The 21,895-nt window shown below is 39.5% G+C and overlaps 1 protein-coding gene across 2 annotated transcripts in view; it reads left to right on the top strand.

Annotated features, from left to right (window-relative positions):
* erbb2 (erb-b2 receptor tyrosine kinase 2) overlaps window positions 1-21,895 on the top strand; it is a 28,834-nt gene that overhangs the window by 998 nt on the left and 5,941 nt on the right. For both annotated transcript variants that reach the window (XM_037754568.1, XM_037754569.1), the window contains exons 2-24: window positions 8,431-8,582; window positions 8,769-8,946; window positions 9,131-9,268; window positions 10,314-10,379; window positions 10,502-10,617; window positions 10,746-10,887; window positions 11,214-11,342; window positions 12,652-12,793; window positions 13,589-13,662; window positions 13,886-13,976; window positions 15,209-15,411; window positions 15,789-15,918; window positions 17,199-17,289; window positions 18,586-18,737; window positions 18,827-18,874; window positions 18,983-19,121; window positions 19,373-19,495; window positions 19,577-19,675; window positions 19,760-19,945; window positions 20,174-20,329; window positions 20,420-20,495; window positions 21,380-21,526; window positions 21,715-21,812. In XM_037754568.1, coding sequence (XP_037610496.1) covers window positions 8,431-8,582; window positions 8,769-8,946; window positions 9,131-9,268; window positions 10,314-10,379; window positions 10,502-10,617; window positions 10,746-10,887; window positions 11,214-11,342; window positions 12,652-12,793; window positions 13,589-13,662; window positions 13,886-13,976; window positions 15,209-15,411; window positions 15,789-15,918; window positions 17,199-17,289; window positions 18,586-18,737; window positions 18,827-18,874; window positions 18,983-19,121; window positions 19,373-19,495; window positions 19,577-19,675; window positions 19,760-19,945; window positions 20,174-20,329; window positions 20,420-20,495; window positions 21,380-21,526; window positions 21,715-21,812 — 2,876 coding nt within the window. The remainder of the gene's footprint in view (window positions 1-8,430; window positions 8,583-8,768; window positions 8,947-9,130; window positions 9,269-10,313; window positions 10,380-10,501; window positions 10,618-10,745; window positions 10,888-11,213; window positions 11,343-12,651; window positions 12,794-13,588; window positions 13,663-13,885; window positions 13,977-15,208; window positions 15,412-15,788; window positions 15,919-17,198; window positions 17,290-18,585; window positions 18,738-18,826; window positions 18,875-18,982; window positions 19,122-19,372; window positions 19,496-19,576; window positions 19,676-19,759; window positions 19,946-20,173; window positions 20,330-20,419; window positions 20,496-21,379; window positions 21,527-21,714; window positions 21,813-21,895) is intronic.

The following is a 21,895-nucleotide window of genomic DNA, read 5'->3' on the forward strand; positions in this document are numbered from 1 at the left end:
GAGAGATTTGGACTAAAAAAAAAACATGTAGCAAGGCAAGGCAAGTTTATTTATATAGAACATTTAATACACAAAGGCCATTCAAAGTGCTTTACATATATAAAAGCAAGATAAAAGAGCAAAAAGTGCATAAGATAAAAACGAATAAAAGAATATAAAAGTATAAGTTAAAAGAAAAAAATTAAAAGGATAATAAAAAAAATTAAAAGACGTAAAAATGTAGCACATTTGTATTGCATAAATAAACACTACTATAACATAGTAGTAGTAATAGTAGTAGTAGTAGTGAAATAGGTGAGAAATATGAGAGATTTGGACTAAAAAAAACTCCATGTAGCACATTTTATTGCATAGATAAACACTACTAGTAGTTGTAGTAGTAGTGAAATAAGTGAGAAATATGAGAGATTTGGACTAAAAAAACCCCCATATAGCACATTTTATTGCATAGATAAACACTACTTGTAGTTGTGAAATAGGTGAGAAATATGAGAGAGTTGGACTAAAAAAAAAACATGTAGCACATGTTATTGCATAGATAAACACTACTATAACATAGTAGTATTAGTAGTAGTGAAATAGGTGAAAAATATGAGAGATTTGGACTAAAAAAAACCATGTAGCACATTTTATTGCATAGATAAACACTACTAGTAGTAGTTGTAGTAGTAGTTGTGAAATAGGTGAGAAATATGAGAGATTTGGACAAAAAAAACAAACATGTAGCACAATTTTATTGCATAGATAAACACTACTATAACATAGTAGTAGTTGTAGTAGTGAAATAGGTGAGAAATATGAGAACCTGCTTTGCAGCTTGACTGCAGGAGAACGTTATAGTCTGGTTTGCTCGACCAACGCGTAAACAAAAACAAACCAACAACAATAACAGACAGGCCATTGTGTTCCAGGGATCATGACGATGTCAATTATTCACTTCTGGCTCCAAAGAGGACATTGTCTGATAGAGGGCCACTTGTCACACTTCGGAGCTTGAGTGCATGCCAGTAAAACAAGAGCTTTAACTGAAAAGTGCAAACAGTTTGCAAGATACATTTTCCTGTTTTATTTTATATGAATATGATAAAGCAAAACAGCATTTAATAATTTATTTGCATTCATGATCCAATTTGGAAGAATTTTGCATTTTCACCCTTTTTTTAACCTCACCTTCTCTTTTCCTCTTATTAGAGCTGAAACAATTAGTTGATTAACTGAGTAGTAAATCTACAGGAACTCTCCCTCCTGAAATAAGAAATGCTTCATCCCTGGACACTTTCAAAAAACTCCTCAAGCACTTCCTGTTCATCAAGGCCTATGAACTCAGTTGACTCTTCCTACACATCACTCTTTTAATTACTTTGCTATAGTTTCTCCTCAATGTTATTTATTAATATGATTTTGTGTGCCCCCTTTGTAAAACGTCCTTGGGTTTCTGAAAGGTGCTATATAAGTCCAATTTGTTATTATTATTATTATTACAGGAACTATTTTGGTAATGGATCAAGCATTTGAAGTAGGGCTGTCAGTCGAATAAAATATTTGATCGTGATTAATCGCAAGATTGTCCATGATTAATTGCCATTAATCACAAATGAATCGCACATTTCTTATCTGTACAAAATGTACCTTATAGGGAGATTTGTCAAGTATTTAATACTCTTATCAACATGGGAGTGGGAAAATATGCTTGCTTTATGCAAATGTATGTATATATTTATTATTGGAAATCAATTAACAACACAAAAAAATGAAAAATATTGTCCAGAAACCCTCACAGGTACTGCATTTAGCATAAAAAGTATGCTCAAATCATAACATGGCAAACTGAAACCCAACAGGCAACAACAGCTGTCAGTGTGTCAGTGTGCTGACTTGACTATGACTTGCCCCAAACTGCATGTGATTATCATAAAGTGGGCATGTCTGTAAAGGGGAGACTCGGGGGCACCCATAGAACCCATTTTCATTCACATATCTTGAGGTCAGAGGTCAAGGGACCCCTTTGAAAATGGCCACAACTATTTTTCCTCGCCAAAGTTTAGTGCAATTATGGAGCGTTATTTAGCCCTTTATCCTTTGCGACAAGCTAGTATGACATGGTTTGTATGTTAGTTTGTTTAAAACTGAGCCCGCTACAACCTCCAAAAGATTGATTGTGTTAATGCATAAATAAAATTAGTGGCCTTCAAACGATTTTGCGTTAACGCGTTATTATACTTTGACAGTCCTAGTTCAAAGTAATTTTCAAGTAAAAATGCCAAACGTGTGATGATTCCAGCTACTCAAATTTTACAATTTGCTGCTTTTCTTTCTCTTGCATTACAGTAAACTGAATATTTTTTAGGTTTGAACTGTAAGACTAAAGAATAACTAAATACTCAAAAGAGAAAAAAGCAATTTGGGCTCTAGGAACTTTTTTCTCTCTATTTATTGAGTATAAGGCCAAACTGTTCATCCCAACCATGACCATAATGGTTATTTGCAGCTCTAGTTTGTAGTTGTGGTTGCATAGGCCTCCATACTGATAGAGATAAGTGGAGTCAGATATCAATAAGCCTGGTCAGATGATTTTAAAAGCATTTAGTATATCACAAGCTAATGGCAAACATATTGACATCAATAACTCCTTCTTTTGTCACGTACTTGACAGCTTTTAGCGTCATGCCCTTATGAGGAAATAGGCCAGCGCATGATGACACGAAATATCACCATGTTTTGGTTTGGGATGAAGTCCTCTTTACGTCTAAAATGACTAATATGAGTAAGAAATATTACAGTGAAGCTTCTTTGTCTTTTATTAACTGCTACCCCCACCACCACCACCACCACTACACACACAAACAAAGCCAATAGTCACAGGTGAAGTGATTTCAAATACAACTGCATTGTTGGTGGGAACAGGTTGGTGCACTTTACTCCACAGTGTTGTTCTCTGAAGCATCAGTTCAGCGTGAGCGCTGTGATTGGTCCGCAACGGCCGAGTTAAGCAACGCATCAGTCGTACTTTCAGTTATTGTTTTGTCTATACACACGCACACACACACACACACACACACACACACACACACACACACATATACACATATCCTGTGGTCAACAAATGCATGATTCCAAAGGTCAGCAGCAGTTGTGTTTGGGTGTTTTTCCTTCAGTGGTCCGAACTAATTATTTCAACACTCTGTTCCTGTGTGAGAACATATTGTGTGTTTGTGTGTTCGGTGACCTCAGTATCCACAGAGTTCATGTCCTTGTCACACTCCAGTGCACCTATTGAGAGAAACTCACTGTGAAGTGATTAAGTCCTACTGAATCGCCCTCAGTGGCAGCAGGTTAGCTCAGCCGGCCGTGACTCACCAGTCTAGGCTGCGTGTTAGTGATCTAACTCACTCTGAGCAGAGGAAGGGGCCGTCGGGAGGTCTCGTTACCAGCCTCAGAGGAAACACTTCGACACCTTCTTGTGTCATTTTCTAGAGTTACACACCTGACAGAAATCTGTACAAGGAAACCACAGTTTTAAAATAAATCACAGCAGCCTTGATAAGCGTAAACTATTTCTTTCTAAAAATGGTCTTGATCATGTTGATTTTCAGTGCACATCTTCTGCAGAGGTCATGTTTCTATTCAGGATCTGTGTTTATACATCTTCTATCAATGTGACACTTTCTGGTTGTTAGAATTGGGCAATAATTCAGAAATAGAAACGTCGTGCTGGCCAAGGGGTTTAAGATGCTGATCATGTAATTGTAGCCGATACCCGGCTGGGCGTCTTCGTTGCATGTCATCTTTTCTCTCTCCCTCCCTCATTTCCTGTCACCTCTACTGTTGCTATCAAAAATGAAGGCAAAAATGGCAGAAAAATATGAAGACAACTGAGTAGAAGCACTGCTGGGTCTTTGTGGTATTCACATGCAGGTGCTCTTTGGATCCTTCAGGTGTACTGTGCTTATTCAATCTTTTGAAGGGCTCATTGCATGGGTGGAATATGATGTAAAAAATGATCCAAGGCACACTGTAGAGTTTGAACAAAATGAAAATGCCTTTATTTTGCATGGCAATAATTATATACTAATAATTATTGCCATGCAAAATAAAGGCATTTTCATTTTAAAATCATGACACAAAATCTGGTTCTCTAAATTAACATTACAAAGTAATCATACAGTCAGATTTCCCCCAGATTGTAAATTGAAAATAACAATTTCAGTATAACTTTTCATTATCATACAGACCAATGCGATGAGCATCTATTAATGAATTGACATCTGATTATCTACACATGAACAGAGATGTCTCCTTTTTCTTCCCTTTAAAATGAACTGCACATTGAAATGCTGCTGCAGATTCTTTCAAAGTGTAGTAAATGGGTAAAAAAAAGTACGCAGGAGATATTCTGATGCAATGGTGTTTGTGTTCGTGATTGTAGTTCGTGCATGACGGAGTGAATGAGGTTCACGTCTGTGGCTCCAGTACAGTACGGATCCTGTTCTGCTTGTCTGTTGAGCAATACCTGTTTTTTCTTCCTTGGCTGTAGACTGAAGGGGAAGAAAGAATGTGTTCAGGGAGGTTGGGAGAAATGTGAGGTTTATGCAAGACACGCTAGGATTAGCATTGTGTTAGCATCAGGACTGACATATTAAATCTGAGGGATGATAAACTGACAGAGAAAGTCCTGTTGGATCAGCTTGGTCTGTTTGTGTTGAGCTTTGAAGGGATCTAATCCAGAGGAGAGAGGAGGCCAGAGGATCCTGTTGACTGTTCTGGTGTGTCTCGCTGCAGGCTTTTCTAACTCCTGCAGTAGCATCGCTGCCACCGTGTTTCTGTCACTTACCGTGCACACACTGGTAAACACACACACACACACACACACTCCCTGTGCTAACTGGCTCGCTGCCACGCACAGGTGTGGCTTCAAGCTGGCTTTCAGTTTGCAGACAGTCCCAAGCAACACACTAGAGCAAGACGCAGTCAGTTTGGAGTCGCAACATCCTCTCTTGTCGGAAGCCAGATTAAGATCAACTCACAGATCAAGTCACTCTATTAATTCTTACAAGATACAGTCTGTTGTGACAAAAATAGCCATGTCTGCAACAACATTAAAAACACTTGGAAAAAGCCTCTAAATAATAAATCTCTCCTTGAAGGCATTGATAGTGTTGCACTCTTGAAAATATAGAATTGAATTGAATAGATCGACCTCATTGTCACCGATATACGATCCAGCTCTTTGAGTCAGTATCGGCCCAATATCCGAACCAATATCGGCATCGGTGCATCCCTATCAACTATTAAATTAATCGCCAACTATTTTAATAATTGATTAATCGGTTTGAGTAATTTTTTAAGAAGAAAAAGTCAAAATGTGAATATTTTCTGTTTCTCTACTCCTTTATGACAGTAAACTGAATATCTTTGAGTTGTGGACAAAACAAGACATTTGAGGACGCCATATTGGTCCCGTATTTTTCCCATTTTCTGACATTTTATAGACCAACTAATCAATTAATCGAGAAAAATCAACAGATTAATCAACAATGAACATAATTGTTAGTTGCAGCCCATTAGAAATGTTGAAAGCTGGCGCATCAGAAGCCTAACTGAACACAGAAGGACTTGACTGTAATCAAGTAAATGATCAAAATGTGTACAAAAGTTAGGAAATCAGAAATTCTCTCTCATTCTTTCTCTTGTTAACCACAGAAACACCTGATCAGTGAGAGTAAAGAGAGAGCCAAGTTGCCACGATACGCTGTGCAGAAGCCAGCACTAACACGTTTGTGTGTGTGTGCTTGGATGTCAGTGGCAGCCATTAGTTATGTGTGTTGTGTGGGTGACCTCCTGGACACAGAGATCGTCTTGTGATCTGCAGGGGTCACAGGTTGCGGACGTGTCTTTGAACAAGACACTGAACTACAACCTGGTTTCTCTTGATCCCCCCCACTCACTGGTGAAATGCATACATGTGTGTCATCTTTTAGATATGCAAAGACACACATTCCTGTGAAATGACAACGGCTCTTGGACTCTGAGAGAAACCGACAGGAAGAAATGAATGAGGGAAGAGAGGAGGGATTTTGAGATAACTTGGCTCTCAAAGCAGCAGGTAATAAAACAATGTAGTGAGTGGATTTGAAAGAGGAAGGCAGTGATAGTGACATGACAGTGGGCAGCAGAGTGAGTGATAAAAGAGGGAGTATTTTAGGCCCCAGGGATGGAGGGGTGGGCAGCTCCTCACAAGGCCACGCATGCACACACGCAGCCGTTGCTGAGAGACTTTTGGAGAGCAAACAATGAGGGAATAAAAGGAGAGGAAGCTGAGAAGTAGCTTTACACACACTTTTTTAGAAATGGAAAATCTGCTCTGCTGTGCTTTTCTGTTACGGAACATTTACCTAATCCTCCAGAGCTGGAGCTGTCTGTGTTGTTTGTGTTTGTCTGAATTGCAGAGTTTCAGGGAGTCGGTTTTTGTTTCTGTTAAGATCTTCTGTCTTGTTAAAAATGATTTAAATGCTGGAGAATAAAAGCACGACTCCCCTCTTGGCCTGACATGTGAAACTATTTTCCATGATGACATCACTGAAGGAGGCAGTGATTAGTCATTTGATTTGATATTTGACACAACGACTGGGTGTGTATTTTTGGCCGCCTCTCTATTAATCATATACCCATTTGCTGCAGTAGCTGTCAGATTTTAATGTGGACCTTATATACACTTTATGACCCAATACGTCTTTGCAGGAGCTGTAATATGGGTAAGGTTCTGAGTGCTCAGCCATCACCAGGATGCTTTACACACGGCAGACACACACACACGCACACACACACACACACACGTGATAAGAGCATGTCGTGAGCACATAACTCCTGAACTTTGTTGAACCCCAGTATCATGAAAATCACCCCCCTCTCGCCTGCCAGTACTTCCTGTTCCTCCGATTATGTATCGGAGTCCATCAAGCCGTCTTTTCCTAAAGGAGGGACAGAGATAGCACATGGGAGAGGGGGGCTTCAATCAGGAAAAGTGGGTTGACTATTGAAGGGCTGTTGGAGTGGCGCCAGAGGAAGTCATTTATAACCTCAGCAGAGGAGGGACAGTCCACTGTGTGACTGCCTGCTAAAGCACGGGAGCTATGTGTGTGCGAAAGCCCCCATGAATTGTAGTGCTGTATGACCCTGAATGTAACGCTGTGTGTGACCCACTGTGGAGAATCTGCGCTCTCTGCTGCCAGTGGAAAATATATCATATATACTGAGAGACAAGACTGAGGCAGTGCATATGGTTTGTATTTCAGAGGATTCATTCAAGGCCACTCGTTAACAGTTAGAGTCAAAATATGTGGAGTCCACGTCCTTACAGTCATCATTATTTGGAGTTTCAATAAGACAAGGTCCTCTGCCTGTAACTATAAATGTGCAACACTTTGTGTTATGTGAAGAGAATGAAGTTTGAAACCATTTAAAAAGTAAAAAGGTTACACTTCCAGTGTTTAATCAACAGGGTCTGTTCTGTATATATCACTTATTTATCACAGAAAAGTGAGTGCTGCAAAAATCTATTTCAGGGCTGCAACTAATAAATATTTTCATTAATGATTAATATTAAAGATATTCAGTTTACTGTCAAGAAACAAGAAAATATTCACATTTAAGAAGCTGGAATCAGAATTTAGATTTTTTCGGATAAGTCGGGTAAGTGGGTCAGAAATCTACTTGCCCCTATACAAATTGTTTTATTTGTTAGCGGTTATCAAATAACAACAAAGAATAAAGTTAATTGTCATGTTTAATCTTTATTTAAGTAAATGAGCCAGAACCGGGTTCCCCTGGCCAATCCTTATTGTTGAGCCCTGTTAATGCTGCATTCAGTGAGTGTCATACATTTGACTGTTTTCATTGCACTTCATGGAAGGTTCATTTAATGCACATATTATGCTGTTGAACTATTTGGATTACTTTAATCTAGACGGGGTGCTGAGGCCCTCATGGAGTTCATGGATATGGGTCAGAAATACTTTATTAGGTACTTGAATTGGATATTTCAGATGTTACACAATCATGCTGAAAAGCTCATGCACCAGTTAACTTTGACCTCATTTTGTTGCACTACCCCAGAAATAAAAGCAGTTAACTATTTCGAGGAGTCATATATGCTTTTATTTTTGTTTTCTTTTTTTTGGTTAAAGGTAGTTCTGACAATTCATTTGAGTTTTATTTGTTTTTACTAGTTTGTCTGCATTCTCAGTCTTAATGAGGTTGACTTTTGCGTCCTTTGTGTGATGTTTTTTTGTTTCAGTTGTTTGCTTTCCAAATGATTTTGATTGAGTTTTTGATAATAAAACAGTATTCTCTTTAAAGCAGCTTGAATGTCGAGCAATGAATTCTACATGCAAGATGAAGTCGGGGTCATACTGTATGTTACCTATGTTTCAGCGTGCCTGGGTACCGACATGAAGCTGACCCTGCCCTCCAGCCTGGAAAATCACTATGAGACCCTGAAGCTGCTCTACACCGACTGCCAGGTCGTCCACGGCAATCTGGAGATCACACACCTTCATGGAATCCCTGACCTCTCCTTCCTACAGGTATATACAGAGTGTTTTTTCTGTAATAGTCTCTGCATAAAATGACTCAAGATAACCAGTTATGAAACAAATAAGATGGAAATAAATAAAGACAAAACAAGTATTCAGTTGCTTCAGTCAGTCCACCTGTTTTTGTTGCCACCACAGACTCATCCTTTTGTTTTCTCTTCACCTGTTCTTCTTCAGGGGATCGTGGAGGTACAAGGCTATGTACTCGTAGCTAATGTGTCAGTGCCTCTGGTGCCTCTGGACAACCTTCGGATCATAAGAGGCAGCCAGCTGTACTCCGGCTACGCCCTGGCTGTGGAGAATAACACCCTGGGTGGACAGGGGCTCAAGACACTCCGGCTACGTAGCCTCACAGGTCAGATAATAGACTGGACTGGGGTTGGGACTGTATATTTGATTTTTTTGGACTCATTCATTTGATAAAAATCTTCTATCTATTCAAGTTCATTGTGAGTTTTGTGTCCTCCTTTCATCCAGCATCTGTTATCTACTGTAACAGTAAGTTTATGAGCTCCTCTTACGTATCGTCTCCCCTGCAGAGATCCTGTTGGGTTCGGTGCAAATTTGGGGGAACCCCCAGCTGTGCTTCCCAGACCCCGAGCACATCGTTTGGAGGGACATTTTGGACAAGCAGAACAACGCCACGGTGCACCGAGTGCAGCGTCCGGCTCCTAACTGTGAGCAGCTGATTGACTGATTGAAATATTGAACTTGCTTCCAGTGTTATGCAGTAGAAATACAAAACAGCAGACGGGACAGCACATTAAGTAAAGCCCCTCCCCCTTCTGCTACGTAGCAAAGATGGTAACCATTGAGGGTGAGAAGTGTACAGCGTTCCACACTCAACGTTTTGACCGTTTTGAGTACAACATCCGGGTACTTAGAGTGCACTGCATTTTGCCATACTTCTCAGTGTGAACGCACTCATGCACTCAAAATAGCAAGTGTAAGTACGGAAGTATGCAAAATTGCGATTCTAGCAGTTCCAATGAAGTATACTGGCAACTTAAGTACAGCCCCACAGAACCACTAGTATAGAGTGGTACGGGAATGAGTCCTAAAACCCAGAAATGAGTTAGCATTTTAGCACTCACGGTTCCCGTTTCTGAAAGTCAATGGGTTTTTAGTTAGATGCCTGAAATAATGTCTGTGGTTAACACAAACTTAAGACATTTTAACGTTTTGTTCTACGACAAAATACATCAATAAAAACCCCACTGGTGAATTTTGAAGCCTTTATGTGTCTTAAAATGGCGGTTGCTAACAAGTGGCTACATGAGACTACTAAATGTCGCCGACTCGTCTGCCTTTACAGCCTCATTGTGTATACTCACGCTCATGCGACTGTGGTGTAGTTTGTTAGCTACGTTAGCTTTTTACTTCTAGTGATTGCGTTCACTCTTCAAAAATCATAAAAGTGGTGTTCATTTGTGAAGATTATCTGGCTGAACAAAACTTGTAAGTATCATAAACGTTTGTTTGCCACAGAGCTTATTTTCTGCAATAATCTAAAACCAAATGGAAAAATCACATTGGCTTTTTGTCGAGGGAACCAGGGCGATGCTAACTTCCTGGTTGACCTACAAAAATACGTCATCCCTGGAGCACTCTATAGCAGTAGACTGTTAATCTTGTTTTTCTCTTGTAAAATTGTAAAATTGTGGGATAAGTGCTCAGCTCTTCTCATTTGTTGTTGTTATTGTTGTGTTTCTTCTGGCACAGGTCCAAGTTGTTCTTCTGTATGTGGTAAAAGCTGCTGGGGCGAAACTGCACAGGACTGCCAGACCTGTGAGTTAACATCATGTGCAGAGTATGACAGACAGTGACACTATTTGGTTTTCACTGGAAAAAAAATCCAGAGCAAGTGAAAAACAGCTGAAAATTCTCACTTTTTCCATCTTTGTTCAAAGTGACCCGTCTTAAATGTGCGGTTGGCTGTCTGCGGTGTAAAGGTCCCCTTCCCCATGACTGCTGTCACACGCAGTGTGCTGCTGGATGCACAGGACCCAAAAACACCGGCTGTCTGGTAAATTACACACATGTATTTATCAGATATTTGTTGTGTTCGCTGTAATCTCAGTGTGTGACACAGTGCGTCACATTGTGGTTTGTCATTTCTGGAGTAACGTGTTTCCTCATTCCTCTTCTCTGCAGGCTTGCCGTCACTTCAACGACAGCGGTGTGTGTAAGGATAGCTGCCCTCCACCCACTATCTACGACCCCATCACCTTTCAGACCAAACCCAACCCCAACAGGAAGTTCAACTTTGGAGCCACCTGCGTCAAGACGTGTCCTTGTGAGAACTTATTTTGAACAAATCCATGAAAGCTACAACACTGTGCTCAGCTAGTGGACACTGTGCAGCTCCACTGATGCACATGCTGATGAAGCGTCTTGCTTCAGGGCACCTTGATGATAGTAGATGAGGGAGAAGGAGGAGAAAAGATTATTCAGTTTCTTTGCCAAGATTTCCACACATACACAGGGATTCAAACCTGGCAGTGTTACAATCACATTCCTGCTACTCTAACGCTTTAGGCTACCAGCTTCCCATTTCATCATACTTAATTTTCTTTTTGCTGCAAAGACGCCCTTTGAACACATTTGTCTCCCTGTCTGTAGATAACTATCTGGCTATGGAAGTAGCTTGTACTTTGGTTTGTCCCAATGCCAACCAGGAAGTAATCGCTGTCGACCCTGAAGGGAACGAGACACAGAAATGTGAAAATTGTGAAGGAGGCTGTCCCAAAGGTAAATTTACATTTGGACACTATACATTGTTTACATACACTCAATGGCCACTTTATTAGGTTCACCTGAACACCTGTAACGTGCCATGTCACAACAACCACGTCATCTCAAACTGGTTCCACGACAATGTCCAATGACCTCCACAATCACCAGATCTCAATCCCATAAAGCACCTTTTGATACGGGAGATTCGCAGCTTGAATGTGCAGCCGACAAATCTGCAGCAACTGCTTGATACTATCACGTCAACATGGAGCAGAATCTCTAAGGAGTGTTTCCAGCACTTTGTTGAATCCATGCCACAAAGAATGCAGACCGTTCTGGGGGCAAAGAGGGGGTCGTACCCAGTGTTAGAATGGTGTACCTAATAAAGTGGCCACTGAGTTTAAACAGTAGCTATCCAAAACAGTTTCACAATAGGTGGCTCAAATGTTGCATAACGTTCATACATAATGTTGTGGAGTAATTTATGTGTTCTCTTTGTGCATGACATGGCGCTTCAGTACAAGTGATTATGATTTGCGCTGCACGCACGGATGTTCCAATGCCTCACATGCTGACTATGGTGCCAAGTGAACCAACCTGTTTCTGCAGTACCTTGTTGTTGTTGATGTTACAACTGCGGTTTGTCTCATGAATCAGGACATTTAGATAACTAAGCTCATTCATGCTATTTATATACTATTTATTTATTTTACTTAGTGGAGTTAACAGTCACAGATAACTCTAACTGTGAGACAGACCCCAGCTATTACATAATCTCAAGTTATGTTGCATAAACTTAATTTAAAGGCAGAATGAGTAGGATTTGTCGGGTGTGTTTTATAAACACAACAGTTAAAGTTGGCCCTCCTCCTGGCTCATCAAGGGTTAAGGTGCTCGATGCTTAATGCTTAATGCTTAGTGCTTAATGGATACAGAGAAAGCCTTTGACCAACTTCAATGGCATTATCTCTGGCAGGTCCTTCATAGATTTGAACAATTTGTTAATATGTATACAACATTATACATTTTATAGGTGCAGTTGTTTTTAAGGTATACCCTCCATTCATTAACATTGCTAGAAGCATCAGGAAGGGCTGCCCTCTCCCCATTTCTTCCCATTGAACCAGTAGCTCAAACAATTGGTCAATCACCTTACAATGTGATACACCACACCATATTTCATTCTATGCTGACGATATCTTGTATTATATGGAGGGTTGTTGATCATCTTTTCCTGTTATATTGGACATCTTATGTAAGTTTGGTTAAATTTCTGGATTTAAGATAACTTGGTTGAAACCCGATGCCATGGCTTGTATTGCAGTGTGTTATGGTCTGGGTGTGGACAACCTCGGCGTCATGGACAACCATGGTGTCACCATGGTAACATCTACCAATGTGGAGCAGTTCAACAAGTGTAAGAAGATTTTTGGCAGTCTGGCCTTCCTCCCTCAGAGCTTTGAAAGGTAAGAGACGCACAAGCCAAATATAGAACATACGTACAGTTTAAGCTCACAAAGGTACTTTAGAAATGGCAAAATAAAGTAATTAAATCAATCTAAACTTAACAATCATGTGCACTTTATTAACCACAAAAAGCAGCTAGATGCCCAAGACTTCATACTGCCACAGAGCCACGTCCCTCCTGTTCAGCCCGTCAAATATTTGAGTTTACAGCAACATTTGTGAGAGGTTCTTTGTGTGAGTCAAGGGGAAAGTCGCCACCCAGGCCAAACCCTTTAGATCTTTAGATTACTGTACTTAAATGTACTTCAAACACAGACCATTAATGTTTTTCACTTTTATCTTTGTGTCAACAACGAGAAAATGAACTGCTTTTGTGTCTTTTCTCCTCAATCTAATGCAAATGCAATATAGAGACATCTACACCCAAAAGTAAATAGTAGAACCTATATACAGTGATTACATATACAGTGTATATCAAACTAGTCAGCTGCCTCATTTTTCACTCTGTGGATGTAAATAAAAGATTGGTGGATCGTCCTACCATTACACCAACTGATGCTGAGATGCCAAATACTTGATAAATTATCTTGCGTCTGCCAACTATTGAAAGTGAAAGTTTGAAATGTAAAAACAAACCTGAGCTAACGTGCACCACTGGAAATTTTATCAGTGAATAGAGATTTGATAAGATGATCAGATATTAGATAGATAGATAGAAACAAATGAATCAAAATATGTATTGCATTTTGTTGTGTGTTAAATTGTCATTTAAACCTTATGTTGTCATCCTCCAGGGACCCTTTGAGCAACACATCAGGGCTGACCCTCGAGCAGCTGAGCAACTTCAAGAAACTCGAGGAGATTACAGGTACTAAACACTGCTAATGTGTTTGTTGAATAATTTTTTAAGCTTTTACCAAGAAGGGAAAGTCTTTTTAAAAACAGTATGCTATTCAGAACTGTTGCAAATGTGATTTCTCATATTCAAACAGATTATCCATATAAAACCACACTGAAGTTTGGTACACAGAGCATACTATGTCTCCTCTATTAGAGTGTTTTTAGCATCTTTGTCTGATGTTGCTTTGCAGGTTATTTGTACATCGATGCCTGGCCAGAAGAGTGGACTAACCTGAGTGTGTTTGAGAACCTGAAGGTGATCAGAGGCAGGATGCTCTACAAGTAAGACTTTTAAACCGTCTGTTTTTCTTTCCTTTGCATGTCTGCAACACTCCCTCACTCTACTCTACATGTTTTTCACCATTGGGATATTAGTTGCCTGCAAGTATGATATGAAACGCATTTTTTTTAATTTAAAACATCCGTTTGTTGATTATGTTATCAACAATCCTACATACAAACTGGAAACATTAGACCCATTAGGCTCATATTTGTCTTCTCATATAAGGGCGCGCTATGAATGTACATATAGAAAAAGGGCCAAATAAATAAATAATAATTTAATTACTTACTTACTCTGGCATTAAGTGTGACAAATATAGAGAAAAGAATCTAAGAATACAAATAATGATTAAAAGGAGGTGGATTCGGTTTACACCTTAGAAATCTTTCCCATATAGGTAGAAATGCAAAAAATAATAATGATAAAATAAAGATAAAGTATTTTTCATGCAAGTCAATGTAGAGTATCTCTTTCTTTCTGTGTGATGCGTCACCACATGCCACTGTCCTGATGTCCATCCACCCACATTGTCTCTTTGTTTGTGCCCTTGTTTCGTGTGTTTCTATTTCAGTTGAATCAGTTCGTTCACTTTCAGGGTTATAAAGGCTAATTATTAGCCAGCACAGCTGCTTTAACCTGCAGCACACGCCAGCCAGGATAACAGTAAAAGTCTATGGGACGCTATCTAGTTATAGCAACAAGGTCAAAGGTCTGCTTGTATGACATGGTTTTACAACATGGTCTTACATTATGGGCTGTTGTTTGGGTGACTAGAACAGTGTCGTTTGTAATCAAAGTGTCTACCTTGCTGTTTTTCTTTCACATTTCCTTAACTGAAACATATTAATACCTTATTTATTTTATTTGCTCGCAATTACAGTTTGTCAAAATGTGTTTGGTGAGAATCTGGGGTTACAGTTTAACTACTTATACTTGCAAACAACCAGATATTAGTGTTAAAAGGTGTTAAACCTGACCATAATAAAGAGCAGGATCTTGTACTGTACCTGTATTTCTTTGAATTCATCCACAATTTTTAACCAAATTTGAAAACAAAAGATAAACATTGTCCTGCCTGTCAAGGCTGGATTCTCTTCACAATATCAAGATGCATCAAATAATATTGCCATGCAGCATTCTTAGTGAGTTGTTTTAATTGATTTACTGAAAGAAAAATCATTGATCCCACAGTTGATTTCTGTTCATTCACATCTTCTCTCTCTCTGTTCAGGGGTGTGTTTTCACTGGCCATCCAGAATCTACACATCCGCTCTCTTGGGTTGCGTTCACTACGCAGCGTCAGTGGAGGTTTGGTCCTGTTGCACAACAATTCCCAGCTGTGCTACACCAGTTCACTGCCCTGGGGCATTCTCCTCCATCCCACCCAGGGACCCCACCGCATTGTCAGCCAGAACCAGGACGCCCAACTCTGTGGTGGGTGTAATGCAATGCCAAGGTCCATTAAAGATACTGTGGGTTGCACTTTGATCGGGCACTTTATTCAAATTGAATCGGCCAGATACAAGAATCACTTCCATTTGTTGATCCAACAGAAATCCAGCTGCAGAAAATACTGTTTTTTGAGTTGCATTTTAAACAACATTGATGGATGTTGTTGCATGGTAAATATTTGTAATTGATGAATAAGGAGGCACTTGTCTGCCACATCATTCTTGAGAGTTTCTCTGTGCTTTTTTGCTCTCAATGTTGCTCAATGAAACAGATTTAAACGTTGCAGTGATAGTAAGGAGGAGAGGCCAACAGGAAGTACAGTGTGCATCATGCTCTGTTTTCTCTGCATGTGTTTTCAGAGCTAGAGGGGCGTGTTTGTGACCCGCAGTGCGAGGGGGGCTGCTGGGGCCCGGGGCCCGGTCAGTGTGTGTCCTGCAAGGCTTTGCAACGTGGAACTGAGTGTGTTGAGCAGTGTGACATCTATCAGGGGTAAGAAAGTTTGTGTGTGTGTTTGTGTGGGTGTGGCTGCACTAAATCAATAAAAAGCCAAGTGATAATGTTCCAAATAATACAGTGTACTGTGTGTCATAATCCCCAAGCAAGTTGTCCAGTACAAAAAAAGCTAAATGAATCACGTATTCGCCTAAAGTAAAAATGTGAACAGGTGGAGTTGACTGGACTAGCAGTCAGTGCCAAATGCCAAATTAGTCACGATGAATCAATCGGAAAGCTTTTAACTTAAATTGTGCCCTTAAGCAACTGTACATCAATGACAAAGCAAATACATGTGATAACACTGGAGACTTAACACCTGATTTCTTTGAGCAGTAACTGAGCTAATTTTTCATATGTTTGTATGTAAGTGAAATTTAGATAACACAGAAGTAAAATTAATTTTGAAGATGTTAGTTTGTATCAGTTGTCCTGCAGTTTGATGATGTGTGTGCACGCTTCACACAGTACAAAAGCCTAAAATATCCCACTGATGAACATAAAAAGCATGACTTAACACTTCATATGTGTTTAAACTTAAATTATGTTTGAGTAATTGTACTTGTATGATGAAATAATCTGGAAATATGTTTGTTGCCTATGTTATTTGGGCTGAGCGATATAGTTAAAATCAATATCACAATATTAATGATGTGGCAAATGTTGAAATACTGAACAAAAATACTCCCGCACACTCTCCTCTTCCCTTGCAGTCAGAGATAAAACATTGTTCGGTACACAGACCTTCATCAGGTTAAAAATGTTTTAATAAAATAACCTAATAAAGTTCTGTGTACCGAAACGTTATAATTAAATATCTACGACTGCAAGTGAAGAGGACTGTGTGCGGAGTATTTTTGTCCAGTATTGTCAACCTAAGGTCTTCTCCTACGCACCTGTCAACCGGCAGGTGTGCACAAGTTCTGCTCTTAAATGTTGAAATACTGAAATATGTTTATTTGTTTTCTTGCTGAGAGTTAGATGAAAAGATTAATACCACTCTCATGTCTGTATGTTAAATACAAAGCTATAACCAGCAGGTTCTATGGTTTAAACGATAGCATACATTGTTGTCCAGCCCTTTGTGGTTCAGAGAACACGTTATCCTGTGCAGGTCATCTGGTGAGGCTAACATTGGCAGTTATTTGTAGCTGGGGCCCACCTTTCTAAAAATGTATGTCCCTATGAGTGTCAGGTGCTTTAGATAAAAGCACCCAACAAATGCCAGACTGTGTTATGGGGCGTTATGTTAAATCCCTGCCGTGCTTGTGTTGCAGGTCTATCCGTGAATACATAGATGGATCTTTGTGTGTTGCCTGTCACGAGGAGTGTCAAACTCTCAATGGCTCTGCCTCCTGTCACGGTCCGGTAAGATGTTCATGCAGTCCTTACATACCAAAATAAAACCTGAAAATCTACTCAACCATAATGATTTCTGACATTAAAGTGAAAATCAGCCTTTTGGGCTTTAAATCTTATCTGGATGTGTTCAATCAAACATTATGGCAAAGAAACCTGTTAAAACATCACTTGTTTGTTCAGTTCAAACAATATTACTTTTTTTATTTACAAATTGACCACAACTGTTCATTCCTGTAGCTGTTAAATACGTTGGTCTTTGAAGGATTGTAATACTTAGTAATATAAAAAAAAACATTTAAAAAAAATGTATCTTCAAAAGAAATTGTGCTGAAATTACATGACAGTTTATCTGAAGTTATATATACGATACAATACGATACAACTTTATTGTCAGTTTGCACTGAAATTCATTTTGCATCCATAGGCAGCTCAGTTTGAGAAAAAGTACACATACAATGGACATACTGTTACCATAAACAGACAGACATATATATTGTTAAACGGTTACCTTTTAGTATTGCACTTCTGGTTGGACAAAACAAGCTATTTGAATACATCACCTTGGGCTCTTGGAACTTTGAATGGGCATATTATTGTCATATATATATATATATATATATATATATATATATATTTATACAGTTTGTTGAGTAAACAGTGACTTAATTAATACTACTAAAAAAAAAAACATAATTGAAAATAACCATCAATTGCAGCCCTAAAAATGATCTTCCGAATTGTTGCTGCCTTCTTTGAAGATATGAATATATGCATTGAAATAGTAGTATTATTAATAATTTAAAATAAACAACTAAATAATGTATTATTATTATTATTATTATTATTATTATTATTATTATTATTATAGTTTTTTTATTTTGGTTTGTTTGAATTTTGTGTCTTTTAGTTATTTTCTGTTATTTAATAATGTAACTTGTATAAGAATGTGCAATGAACTGAAGTAAACAACTTTCTGGAAGATGATGAATGAACATTTCAATACAGTATTAATATAAAATATATATATACACATTGAAATATGATTCATAAACATTTCATAATACATCACAAAGCAGCACAGGGACTAATTAACAAATGAAAAGTCAAGTCAGAAATTATGACCCATGTAACCACTAGTCCTGGGTTTGCTTTGTTTGCATGTCATCCCCCTTGCTCTTTCACCACATTCCCTGCCTGTCTCTACTGTAAAAACTATACATTCACCCCATTATACCTGTGTGTATGTCTACAAAACATTTTCTGTGTAAATGTACTTAAATATTTCACTCTGTGTGTCTTCAGGGTGCAGAACATTGTTCAGAGTGTCAAAACGTCCAGGACGGTGAGTTTTGTGCGGATCATTGTCCCAGCGGTGGGAAAGGGGATCAGCAGACTGTGTGGAAGTACGAAAACGCTACACGACACTGTCTGCCATGCAACAACTGCACGCTGTCGTGAGTGGATACACACACATCACAAACACAAGCACACGTTGCACACCCACAACGAGAATGATTTCACACCCAGTGCTTGTGTGTTTCAGCTGCACTGCGGTGGATGAACGAGGCTGCCCCATGGATACCAGGACAGGGTGAGCTGCTTCAAACGTTCAGATGTGTTAATGGCTTGGTGGGGGATTTTGTTGGAGCTTCTTTTTGAGGATTAGGAGCTGTGTTTAACTGTTTATTTCTCTGTTTAGACCGGGTACAACCATCGCAGCTGCAGTGGGTGGAGTGGTGCTCTTCTTCATCCTGCTGGCTCTGATGGTTTTCTACCTGAGGAGACAGAAGACGCTGAGGAGGAAGGAGACGATGAGGAGGATCCTGCAGGAACACGAGGTGGGCACCGAGCGCCATCACTTGCTACAAATACTGATGTTTTATCATTTAAGTAGTTTTGTAGGCAGAGGTGTTACAGCTTCTGTTGTGTGTTGTTGAAACAGGTGGGAGTTCATTTGCTCGAAGTTGAATGCTGAACATAAATGTGACTTAATTGTTTTAAATTCAGGGCAAAATGTAGCTCTTAGGTTCCCTTGGGTGTTGTAGTGTGTAATAAAGGAATCTGCCATCTGCTTCCTTCATGAGTACAGCTGGTGGAGCCGCTAACACCCAGCGGTGCGTCACCCAATCAGGCTCAGATGCGTATCCTGAAGGAGACTGAGTTGAAAAAACTCAGGGTGCTGGGTGCAGGGGCCTTCGGTACTGTTTACAAGGTATGTGAGCCGGTTCTTTAAAAGCACCTTTTATATTTAGCTTTACGTCTTTGGTGAGTGGTTTTGATTGTTTTGTTGCAGGGAGTGTGGGCTCCTGACGGGGAAAATGGGAAAATACCAGTGGCCATTAAGGTGTTACGAGAGAACACGTCTCCAAAGGCCAATAAAGAGATCCTTGATGTGAGTACAAGCCAATTGCACGCAGCTACAGTAAACATAAATACAGTTCTCAACCCCTCAACATCTCTCCTCTGTCTTCCTTAGGAGGCCTATGTGATGGCAGGAGTGGCCAGCCCCTTTGTGTGCCGTCTGCTGGGGATTTGTCTGACCTCCACAGTGCAGCTGGTCACTCAGCTGATGCCGTACGGCTGCCTCCTCGACTACGTCAGGGAGAACAAGGACCGCATCGGCTCCCAGTTCCTCCTCAACTGGTGTGTCCAGATCGCCAAGGTTTGTAAACAAGAAACAGGGCTATCATCTTTGTGCTATGCATCAGATTTAGGTGCATATAGTTAGAAGTAGAAGTAAATGTGTATATTTCTCTTAGCAAAACAGCAGTGTCTGAATGTTGCTGTTGATTGTTGCTGTCTTATTTTTCCTTTCAAATTCGATGTGGTATCAGTTTGTGTATTTGTGGACACATGGATTAGTGGGTGATGGATCTGTGTGTGTGTGTAGGGGATGAGTTATCTGGAGGAAGTCCGGCTGGTCCACAGAGATTTGGCCGCCCGCAATGTTCTGGTCAAGAACCCAAACCACGTGAAGATCACCGACTTCGGTCTGGCCCGTCTGCTCGATATAGACGAGACTGAATATCACGCTGATGGAGGGAAGGTAAGATGGCTGTGATTGTAGGAGCATCCACACTGGAGACGTCCACCATTATATAGTTACTTAAACTGGCGTCTGTATCTGTATTTCTAGGTGCCGATTAAATGGATGGCCTTGGAGTCTATTCTGCACAGGAAGTTCACTCATCAGAGTGACGTCTGGAGCTACGGTCAGTATCACTCAGTGCTCTTAACCATGTGTTGCTTAACCTGTGTTTGATCGGGCTGCAGAGTAAATTTTCTGTTTCTCTAATGTATCATGATACTATAAGGTGTTCCTTTTTAGCAAGTAAGGTTTTAATTAAGTGTTTATTTTAGGGCTGTCAATCGATTAAAATATTTTATCACGATTAATCGCATGATTGTCCATAGTAAATCGCGATTAATCGCAAATTAATCGCACATTTTTGATCTGTTCAAAATATACCTTAAAGGGAGATTTGTCAAGTATTTAATACTCTTATCAACATGGGAAAAAATATGTATGCATATACATGCAAGTATGACTTGGTTGGTACCAATGGATTCCTTCGGTTTTCTAGTTTTATATGATTATATGATGACCAGTATCTTCACTCTAGCTTTAAAACCCGCTAGAACCTCCAAAAGCTGGATTGCATTAATGCGTTAAAGAAATAAGCGTTAAACCGAATTTGCGTTAATGCGTTATCGCGTTAACTTTGACAGCCCTAGTTTCTTTTTCATAAAAACTTGCTTTCTTTCATCAGTAATTCTAGTGACAAAATTTAAGAATCAGACACATTCTTTTTGGAACAATAGCAGGCAGTTCATAGTATTGATTTCAATGCTTCAAGTAGTAGCAAAGTTAGAAAAATAGTGCAATCAATAGTTGCATATGCAATGAATGGTTTTCCAAACTGCTGTAAATCCTTATTTTGAAAAATAATTGTCAAAAAACAAACTTTGAATACTGACACACTGATTTTACGTAAAGCTTAGTTTCATGCCAGTCATCTTTCCAGGTGTCATTAGTAAATTATACATTTTTCAATTGCTGATATTTTATTTATTTAATCGTACATTTCCTTCTCAGGTGTGACGGTCTGGGAGCTGATGACGTTTGGTGCTAAACCCTACGACATGATCCCAGCGAGAGAAATCCCAGAGGTTTTAGAGGGAGGAGAACGGCTTCCCCAGCCGCTCATCTGCACCATCGACGTCTACAGGATCATGGTCCGCTGTCAGTAGTTGATTTTACATTTTGTCTGTGTCTTAAGGTTTAATCTGATTCAGTAAATCAACAAGATGATTAATGTGGAACATGAATAAGGATGTATAAGCAGATGAATTGGTGTTTCTATGTATGTTTTTTATGTATATTGCTAGTTAGAAGATGATTGATTCTTGATTTTTGTGTTTGGATGGCAGGTTGGATAAATGACCCAGACAGCAGGCCGAGGTTCAAAGATCTGGTGACTAAATTTAGCGCCATGGCCAGAGATCCACCTCACTATGTAGTCATTCAGGTGTGTTTCATGTTGCAAATGTTTGACTTTTTGTGACTGCTTTTACAAAGTACATTGTAGCATGTTAATTGTCTAAAGCATTA

Source organism: Sebastes umbrosus, chromosome 20 (assembly GCF_015220745.1).
Source record: "Sebastes umbrosus isolate fSebUmb1 chromosome 20, fSebUmb1.pri, whole genome shotgun sequence".
In the NCBI taxonomy this organism is placed as follows: Eukaryota; Metazoa; Chordata; class Actinopteri; order Perciformes; family Sebastidae; genus Sebastes; species Sebastes umbrosus.